Source organism: Misgurnus anguillicaudatus, chromosome 12, assembly GCF_027580225.2.
Source record: "Misgurnus anguillicaudatus chromosome 12, ASM2758022v2, whole genome shotgun sequence".
Lineage (NCBI taxonomy): Eukaryota > Metazoa > Chordata > Actinopteri > Cypriniformes > Cobitidae > Misgurnus > Misgurnus anguillicaudatus.
This window is the reverse complement of record NC_073348.2, coordinates 14010245-14020855: the sequence shown is the minus strand read 5'-3', so window position 1 is coordinate 14020855 and position 10611 is coordinate 14010245. Positions and strand designations below refer to the sequence as shown.

Below are 10611 nucleotides of genomic sequence, written 5' to 3'. Positions count from 1 at the left end.
TTAAGTCACATCACAAATTTTGTTATTTTATTTACAAAAACATCTGTACATTTGTAGCTACATGAACAAAACATCTAAATTGACTGTTTTTACATTATTATCTGTACAGCATCTACAGTTTGTATCGTTTCATCAAGTTACAGACGTACATTGAAAGAGAAGACAGCAGAGCAGTGGGTGAAATGTCACTCATGCATTTCAACATCATTTATTATACCAAGGTGATCTAATTTTCTTCATAGGTATTCATACATAAAGTGTACACGTTATTGCACTTTGTAGATATAATGACCACATGTAAAATATTTACAAAGAGATTTACAAATTACAGCTGCTAATGCATAATTTAATATTTAATAAGTGAACTGCATGACATGACAAATTAAATCATTGAATTAATTGCATATATTAAAAAAATGCTGAGAAAACAACCCAAATAAAGATCATTCATTGTAGGCAAAAAGTTGTACTAATCTGTATTACTATAATTGATCATGTTTTTTCCCCTTCTTTTTTTTTTGGACTGTGTGCCCCAAATGAATTGAACCCTTAAATAAATCAAAAATTCCTTAGAATATGCTTAAAACTGGAATATCTGGACCCTAAAAAAAGCACTGCTACAGGTGACCAACCCAACACAATCCCAAAGCAAGACAAAACAAAGCATGTAAATAAATCTCTCAATAAATAATAGAAAAATAACATTTGAGAAAATTTAATAAAAAAATGCTACACTGCTGGTGTTTATATGAATACCACCAGACCTAGTGGTACCCATATATACACCAGCAGTGCACATTCAACACTGTTCAGCTTGTATGAAGAGTGTTTTAGATGCTGTCACTATGTTAATATTGTAGTAATCATCAAGATTACATTGTTCCAGTTTGCTTCCCTTGTTTTATCTTGTTTGTGTGGTAATATTTTCTATTAATAGAATATTAAATGTGATCTCATTACAGATGTTATGTCTCTATTATTTATTAAGTAAGAGACCCATTTACCTGCTTTGTCTTTCTTTGGGACCGTGTCTAACTGGTCACCTGCAGCAGCACTCCTACCAAGGTCCAGAAATTCCAGTTCCAAGCATATTCAATGTAATCATCAAGATTACATTGTTTCAGTTTGCTTCCCTTGTTTTATCCTATTTGTGTTAAAACAAAGTACTTTTACCATTTCATTGCACTGAGCAGTTTGGCACTGCATGACTGTATCTAGCCACTTCTTATACAAACACTGTTGTCGGCTCTAATTATAAAACGTTTAATACAAAGCAGTCTTTTCATGGAAAAGAAGGAAACAAAAATGAATAAAACCAAAATAATGCACAATATAGAGCATCTAGATAAAGTGGAGACACACTTTGCGTTTCTATGCTGGAGGGCTTCGAGGGGCATGCAAGCGTGTGTTATGGAGCAAAACTGGACAAAACACTGAAGCACCGTGGGGTCCTGATGGCAACCTCTTTACTGTGTTCACAACTGTCCCTGTATTTGCTGCATAAAAATGATGTGGAAAGTCGCCAGTAAAGGCTCATAGCAATATCTTACAGGGGTACAAGTGAGCAGACACACCACGTCACAGGACCTAAAGGGGAAAAAAATGAGATTAGTATCAAAGGGAAAAAGACCAGTATACAAAAAAAAAAAGTGATAGTGTCAGATAAAGAAGTTAGTGTCATGACATTTTTGCAAGTAAAATAACTTTATATAAGGTACTGTAAACAAAACAAAATTATACTTAAAAAATAATCTAGTCTACTAGGTATACACACAGTTTTTTTAGGTAATTGGCTGGAAGTTGATACAAGCATCTTGGAGAACTTGCCACAGTTCTTCTGTTTCAATTGCTGTCTTCATACCTCCTGTTGCAGGACTTTGTTTTTGCTCCACGGAAGATTACTTCATAATCTAATCATATACAGGAGCACAGAAGGATGTTTTAGGTTGGCGGTTCTGTGTGCATGGCCATAGCCAGCTATAAGGTCACAGGGGTATAGACCTCTGTAAATCTTTCATACTTCAAACAGTTGTTAAAACTACCTTTATTTTGAGTGTCTACAAAATTCATAAATATATTTCACCTTTAAAAGTTTGCTAAATTGTTTAGTGTCTGTGGTGTAAAATTAAGATCAATTCGATTTATTTGAGATTTTGACTGAGGTTTGTGATGAGGACACAACGTGTTGCCAGGTCTAGTTATTATTAGTTCCCTGTCAGTCGGTCATTTTGACGTCACGTCGATGACTGACGAATTGGGAACTTGCAAGAGATCAATCTGCTTCGGGTGTAACTAAAAAATAGGGCCGGCAGGTGCACTGCATTTCAGCTTTCGCTTCGGAGCCGAGCAGTTATCTGTTCTGCTCTTGCTTTCTTTTGTGACTGGAGAGTTCTATAGTGTTGGCTTTAAGGCATTACAACTCTTTTGGAGTTGGCAGGTTACCCCTCACAGCCTCAAGAACTAAAGAGCAAGTTTCCTCTGATAGAGCTGCATGGGGGGTTTTGCTTCTTTTAAAAACAGCATATCTCCTTTGTACATGGGTGTGTTCGCATCTTTTTAAAGATGGCTTTCCACCCATGTGTTTATGGATGTGGTAGATTTTGGCCTGGGGATGGTCACACTGTTGTCTCGGCATGCCAAGGCAGCTTTTGTGGGATCCCACTGTGGGAAGATGACTACCTCGAAGTGGCGGTCCAGACTTCAGTACCTGGAAAAGGGCTGAGTCCCCATCCAGCTGCTCGGGTGGCAGAAGGCCAGACCTGAGGATTACAATGGGGTCTTCCCTGCTCACTCCTCCACTCTGTAGCCAGTACCACTCTTATTCTTCGGCTCTCCTCCAGAGGACAAGATGTCTGCCGCGGCATCAGAGGGTGATCCCCCTTCTCTCCGCCGATGAGGACTCGCATGTGCTGCTGCCCATGGGTCAGGAGATAGGGGCTATGCTCCTGGGATGATTGGTTTATCTGGATGACTCAGGGATGCTACTGTCTGCAAGCGCCTCGCCCCAATGCCGGTGCCAAGTGTTCCCTCGGTCAGGAAATAAAACAGCTGGCAGGGAGCATTCTCTGGGGATGCAAACAAGGTCTACCTGCGTGGCTCCAAACCGTCTCCAAATCAGCTGGACCGTCTGGGGGTGGAGTCGAGAGTCGTCAGCTGTGTGATTTACCGTGCCCAGGATGTGAATGGCTAAAAGTGACCTCAGATGCTTCTGACTCCACAGAAGGAGACGGCAGGTGAGTTGCGACATGCCTCTTAGCGTAGACCACTTTGCCGGTTGATGTATGCCATGGTTGCAGTACTGTCTGGGTGGACTAGCACCTCTTTGCCCTGTAGCAGCCGCTTTAGGCAACTTAAGGGAAATGATGTGCCAATGCAGCTAGGGGACCCGTCCAGACCCCGGAAACTGCATGCCCATTGTCCCTGGCCCGCCGGCCCATGGTCAAAGCATCTGTGAATACAACAGTATGCCTGGACACCTGTTCTAAGGGCACACCGGCCTGAAGAAATGAGGGGTCTGACCATGGAGTGCAGATTTTGTGGCAGACCACTGTGACATGCACACACTGAGTGGTGCACCACCACACCCATCTAGGGACTCGGCCGTGCAGCCAGTGTTGAAGCGGTCTCATATGGAGCAACCCGAGCTGTGTTACAACCACCACAGCTGCCATATGCTCCAGGATCCTCTGGAATAACTTCAGTGACGCAGCATCCTGCCTTTAAACAAATTTAAACAGTTCAACATCAACTGAACACACTCTTGTGTAAGACATGTGTCCAGAGACAAGGACAGCCCCGAAGGGCAGAATTTTGTACTTATATGCTCACCTCTTGAATGCAAAGGGATGAAACAACCTGTGTGGGAGAATTGAGACATAAAAGTAGGCGTCCTTCAGGTCAATAGCTGCAAACCAATGGTGGGGAAGGACGCTTCTGCACCAACATTTCAAACAGCATCTTGTGAAGTGCCTTGTTCAGCGTGTGCAGATCCAGGATCAGTGGTAACCCACAACCTTTCTTGAGTACAATAAAGTAAGGACTGTAAAGGCCCGACCTCATATCGACTGATGGGACCGGCTGAAAGTACTCCAGGGAGCCCCATTTGAGCTGTTGCAGTCAGTACAGCTCACGTTTCTGTCAATGTAAACTTTGGTCCTGGCTGCACTGGCTTCGAAAAAGAGGGTGTGAGACCTGCATGTTATCTAAGTGTCATTAGTTGGGTTAGGCAGGAACAGCAGTGACCGGCCTTCTCTGCCTACGCCTTGTCCTGGCTAATATATAGCAAGAGGCCAAAAGGCTTACCCAGGGCACTGGAAGGGGCAGCACCCATGGCTCTTTGGTAGGAATTGCTAATTTGTCTGTAACCCTCGTTCCCTGAAGGTAGGGAATGGAGACGTCACTTACCCTCGCCACAGCTACAGTATCACTGGATCTCTTATGCTCGGCTCCTCAGCAAAAAGCTGAAATGCAGTAAAAATACTGCATGCCAATGTTCATTGGCTCTTTCTAGTTACACTCAAAGCAGATTGGTCTCTCTTGCGAGTTACACATTTGTCGACATCTCCATTCCCTACCTTCAGGGAAGGAAAGTAACATCCAAAGTGCTTCCATTGGAAACAATTGAAAATATATGCTAGCCACAGGTGTACACGCCCCTAAAGGTGTATGTTTATAAAAATTTACCTGTAGTTTATAAGCTTTTATTTATTCTTCACGCTATTCCAGCATTTATAGCTATATTCATGGCGAAAAATGGTTAATCCATACACAAGTGGATCCACACAAGTTAATCCATACAATTTGGCAATTTGGTATCTTCACCTATTTTTCCAATTCACCTAACTTGCATGTTTTTGGCATGTGGGAGGAAACCAGAATACCGTGGTAAACTTACGCTGACACAGAGAGAACATGCAAACACCAGAGATTTCCCCCCTACAGTATTCTTAAAATGAACTCTACCTTTAAATTAGCATATGGCTAATAAAATAGCTTTTCTGTTACTGCAGTCCATAGAAAGTCCAGGGGTGAAGAACATTTAACTTACCCCTGATAAGGATATACTATCCTGCTTTTGTATCCACCAGCTGTATCTGCATGTTGACAGGCGTGACCTCATCTCCATACCCTCCCTTTGACTGCATTTGGTTTTGAATTGAGTTCACCTGGACAAGTTTCAAATTAAACAACATCAGTGCAACATACCTTCAATTAATAAGTCAATTAATAAAACAGATGTTCTAGACTGTATATACAATATGTTGTATATTTTGGACATTCCTACAATTTTGTCCCCAGTACAAATTATGGAAATAAAAATATTAAAATGTCAGTTGATTTAAATTCTAATACTTTAAGGGCTCTATCATACACCCGGCGCAATGCAGCGCAATATGCGACGCAAGTGTCTTTTGCTAGTTTTAACCAGGCACAATGATAATTTTCACGTTTAGCGCCACATTACTTAAATAGCAAATGCATTTGTGCCCAATTGTGCGCCCATGGGCGTTCTGGTCTGAAAACGAGGTTACGCGTTGGTTTTCATTTGAAGAGTTTCGTTGCAAAACGAGATAACTCTGTTTTTAACATTTTTGTCAAATTATGTTTTCATGTTGTTATTTTGTTTTATGGTGCTACTTAGCTGTATTTTTAAAGTTATGAAGGTTTAAATCAAAACAAATAAACTGCAGTTTAATTAATATTAATTGGAATGCACAAAAAAAATAGATTTCTGAAAGCAGCTTGTTGTGTATGTTTTGAAATAAGCAGCAGAGATGGAAGTTAAGTAAATAAACTAATGTTGCAGTTTGAGTTAAATCACTCCTCCACTTGGTCCATCTTTGTTGTCACTGTCGCAAACGGAAACACCTATGACAGTTTTTTTACCTGACAGGAGGGGTTCTAGTGGACCAACCACAGTGCTTATGGTTTGCCTAGAACTGACGCTTAAAAATTTGGCGAGGTGCACGTCAGGCTACGCAGAGCCTACGGACAACCTACGGTGTGTTGTCAAAAATGGTACTAGGTCCTCTTCACGAGAGCGATCCCAGAACATTTATAGGACTTTTTTGTGTTCACATAGAATCCTCTCTGACAACCTTATGGAAATTTTCTGGGACCAAAGTGCTGTGTGAATGGGGCTTTATTTTATTGCTATAAATTTGTGGCTCTGCTTTGCTTGTTTAAAGATGCATTGGGATTTTTTTCTCATCGTATTGTGCTTGTAAATATGAATAAAAAGATTTACACCTTTTTTCTTACTGATAAGGGATAAAATGTTTCATCTGTACTTACAGAGTTTACACCACTGAAGATATCTCCAGAGCCCACATGGGCAGTATGCACAAAATTAGTTGGCTCACCAATCATACTCCTATCGATGCGTCTCCGCCTCTTCTGCAAACAAAAGACATAAACATAAGTGACAAAAATGTTTTCTATATCAGTCAATATCGATAAATATCATGATAATGACACATTTTTATTCCTCTCAAATTTAAAGGCAGATTTTTGCTCCTGATCTTAGTTCAGTGATCACGCATGTGTTATACATATTTATACAACAGTTCTTCCTGGTTCTCGAATCTGATTGGCTAAGAGGCGTGCAATATTCTACTGAATCACTCTCCATGTGTCTCATTAGTTCACTAGCTCATAAATCAGTCTGTGAATCCCCAATCGGAAATTATTATTCCGTCAAAGATCAGCGCTCTTGGATGTTATAATAAAGTTAATGGGAGTAATGTCTTGTCACATCGTGTGGACGATTAACACTTGGAAAGAGGAATGTAAACACTCATTTTTTTCTGAAGCTATATCTCTTATCAGAACGCAAAACACCGTGGAACTGCAGGTAAGCACCGCAGCTTTTAAATGTGGACATTGATCATTTATTTAATCGTGACGTGACTATTAAAACATGTTATGAGATATCGCCACTGGTATATTTATAAGCAGCATGCAAAAACTTTTCTCTGACACTTATAAAAAACAGTTTTATATAGGGGTTTTTCGATCTACGTCATCAATGTTCGCGGCGGCCATATTGTTGACATAGAACTGTCAGTCTGTCAATTGACAAGCGAGGCAGCGTGGGTATTATGCATGGTATTATCGGTGTCATTTTTTTTAAACCGCGCGATGGTGTGTGGTGTAATACACGGATGTTCTAACAACAGCAAAAAGAACCTCGGAATTAGTTTTTATGCAATACCGACTGTCAGGAAACATGAAATGAAGGAGACAGAGGAGTTGAACCAGCGAAGGAGAGACTCCCAACAGCAAAGTCTGTCCCTATCATTTTACCCCAGGTAACGTTAGGGGTATATGCCTCACAGCCAAGTCTGCCCCCATAATTTGATCACATAATGGTTAGCTGTAAGCAGTGGCTGAAACTGCTCTTTCAAATAAGCTGCCATAAATTGAGACAGTTATTAAATTAGTATTAATAACTATATGAACATAATAGGTCTGGCATTGATACTAGGTAGGGAATTAAGGGCCGTTCACATTATAACGATAACTATAAAAAAAATCTTTTGAAAATCGTTTTATATTAAACAGAATAGCGGGGCTTACACCAAAACTATAACGATACAGATACAAAGAACGACATCATTGGGATCACTTTCTGAGCGATTTTTCCCACCTGATGAAGGATAAAGCATTGATAGCATTAAAATCTATTTGAACTTCAAGTGCACGAGCACTTAAAATGACAGTGAGCTCATTGCTGAGGTCATTAGATTACCTCCAGTTGCTGTGAAAATTGACTACGTAATGCTTTTTAATCTATTACATTAACTAACTGTTATGCCAAAAGGTAAGAGATTACACAAACTATTAGATTCACTGTTTAGAGTTACGCGAAACGCCGCGTGTTGAGGACATCTGCAAAAGTTTTTATTACAAGCAATATTAAATGCAAGTGATTTGCGCGAGTGCCGTGAGCGAATTAGCATAAACGTATTGTTTGGTGATGTGGGCGATGATATAGTTATCGTTATAGTTATCGTTATAATGTGAACGGCCCTTCAGTGCTTGTATGATGAATGCGGATACTGTATGAACGATATAGTTATAAATATCAGGATAAGTTACAGCTGGCAATAAGGACGGATCTTTACTTACAGCTATTGGGTCTATTAGATATGGTTCCACAATAATCAAGCTCATCTTCTCTTAATACAGACGAGATGAAGCCATTAGGCTACTGCTCCCCTCGACTTACATCTACGTGCGGCTAGGGGCAGGACAGATGTCATGTCAACAAGATGGCCGCGGTTAGCGACTTCCGGTGTTTGCGAATTAGCCCTATAGTACTGACAAGAACGAAGTCTAATAATAACCGAGTGCTCGTATCGCGTTTAGATGAAATGGTAAACCAATAGTAACATTATAGAAGTATAGTTTTATTAACTTTTACCTCGCGCCAAAACAATAACAACACAAAAGACACTAAATATGAATAAGAAAACAAGTAATAGTTTCATCATGACACCAAATACTGGTGATTTGATCAAATTTTTGACAATCAGGCCAACATGAGAGCCAGGGAATCCCTGTCAGAGATGTAGCCCTGAGAGGGCGGTGGTCAGCAGGGCGAGTGAACACTGATGTCCGCTCATGCTTTGGTTCTCATACCTACCGAATCTCACTAAGCTAACGTTCAAACAGGCGCTATCTTTACTAATCGACTGTAGATTTAAATATAATACATATATATTCTCGACTGAACTAATCTTAAAACTACACTTTGTGACCAAGAAATTGTAATATTTAAAAACGGCGAATCCGTCCATTGAGTTAATATGAGATTCAAAGCAGACGAAAGTGTTACCTGTCATTCTGGCCGCCCTCAAATCCGTGGCGGAAGAAGTAGTTTTCAAACAAAGAGGCTTTTAAAATACTCCGTTGTTGTTTTCTAGTTTTCGTTGTTCAAACGTGTGCCGTCGAACTGTTGTATAAAAGCAATATTGCTCTCGGAGTCATGTGATATAGCTCTATATCATCACGGCTGTGATTGCCTCCGGCAATAGAGCTATATCACACTCCTACTCGAGCGACACTGCTTAAACAAGCTATACACGCTGATAAATAGATGTCAAGAGCATTGCGTTGCTGTGACAATGCACAGTTGCACACTCATAGAGTATATTTACTGTAGTGGTGGATCTGCTGTTTTTCTCAGCCTTCTTGGATTTGTGAATGTCTTGTGAATATATTTTTAAAGCTGTGCGGACATGTGCGCCCTCAAGGCGGATGCTGTAATAAAGTACAGTACAGTATACTATACCTATTTTGCCTGCTGTGTTCCTGGCTTTGACAAACCCTGTTTGCATGTCCAACATTACACAAAAGGAAAATGTTTCCACGCATTTGGATTCCGTGATTCTGTCTGCTTTATCCGCATCGCGGAAATCATAGGGCCCTAAATAAATATCTTGCCTCATTTTACTCCACTCCTTCAAGTCTAACTGACTCTGTGATTGTGCATGTTTGGATCATGGAATGAAAACATTTGTGTTAAAAATTGTACATGGTCCCTTTATAAATAAATAAAGTAAGTAACTAACCAGGTGACAGAGACATACTGTATGAGCAAACATTGGAGATTCATAATGATTAAAATGTTTTCTTTCTGGTTGAAGTGGTTTAGAGTCATACAGTAAATTTAGTCACTGCTCCTCTTACCGGCTGCGGCTGTTCAGCAATACAGCAGTTGAAGCACAACCAGAATTCACTCATGACTAGCAGTCAAACAGTGTAGCTGTGCCCAAGTGCCCAGAGGGGCCCTGAGGGTGTAAGACAGGGCACAAGTGCACAAAGAGCCTCAGTTTCCTTGATACTTGGTCTAAGACAGATGATCTCAGGCGTCCAAACTCTGATGATGCTGGAGCTAGGCAGACTGAACAGAGCCGGCAGAGATCCAGACAGGAAGCTTATTTAAAGCTCATTCCACCGAACAAACACCCAGACCTGTTGGACACAGAAGGACATTGTCAGATGATCAGGGTTAACGCTTGCACAAACAAAGAGAAATAGGCTTGTGAAATATCAAGATAAGTTTAAATACATTTAACCCTGGTTAAATGTTTGTTTTTGAATAATTACAAAATTAATAATTTAATTCGAAAAATGGAAGTTAAAGTGACAAGCTGGTCAAGTATGCAAAGCAACAAACGTAGACGCCTTTCAGACATAGAAGCAGGGGCGGAGGCAGACATTGTAGACATTGGGGGCTTAGCCCAAATCTAGGGATTTCAAAGCATGGTCCCCTGCTAATATTTTTTCTCCATTTACGGCAGCTTTATAAAGTCATTTTTAAAATTCTATTACTATTTTTTAATCCCATCTTATCATATTTTTGGATAAGAGAAGTTAAAGTGTCATTGTCAATATTTGTTATGTTACAGTTTCAGAATGACAATACAGAGAACACAGCAAGGTTCTCTGTATTGTCATTTTGAAACTGTAACATAACAAATTTTGACAATGACACTTTAACTTCTCTTATCCAAAAATAGGCAAAATACTGGGGAGGAAGATGGAGTCGTAGAGCAAACACGCGTTTTGGCGAGCTCCCGTGACATTTGTTCAAATATTCGTTTT

General features: G+C 40.2%; 1 protein-coding gene across 4 annotated transcripts in view; it reads right to left on the bottom strand.

Annotated features, from left to right (window-relative positions):
* Positions 1-10611, bottom strand: part of cdc42se2 (CDC42 small effector 2) — a 29239-nt gene continuing 18628 nt past the window's right edge. Inside the window, exons 2-6 of one of the 4 annotated variants that reach the window (XR_008645475.2) lie at positions 9694-9978; positions 6295-6396; positions 5048-5165; positions 1862-1910; positions 1-1587 (exon numbers count right to left, since the gene is read on the bottom strand). Coding sequence is in view for 3 of the 4 variants with exons in the window: in XM_055209170.2 (XP_055065145.1) it covers positions 5064-5165; positions 6295-6396; positions 9694-9747 (258 nt within the window). In the remaining variant the exon portion in view is untranslated. Of the gene's footprint in view, positions 5166-6294; positions 6397-9693; positions 9979-10611 lie in introns of all 4 variants that reach the window. The other 3 variants (XM_055209170.2, XM_055209169.2, XM_073874004.1) reach the window with 3 other exon arrangements.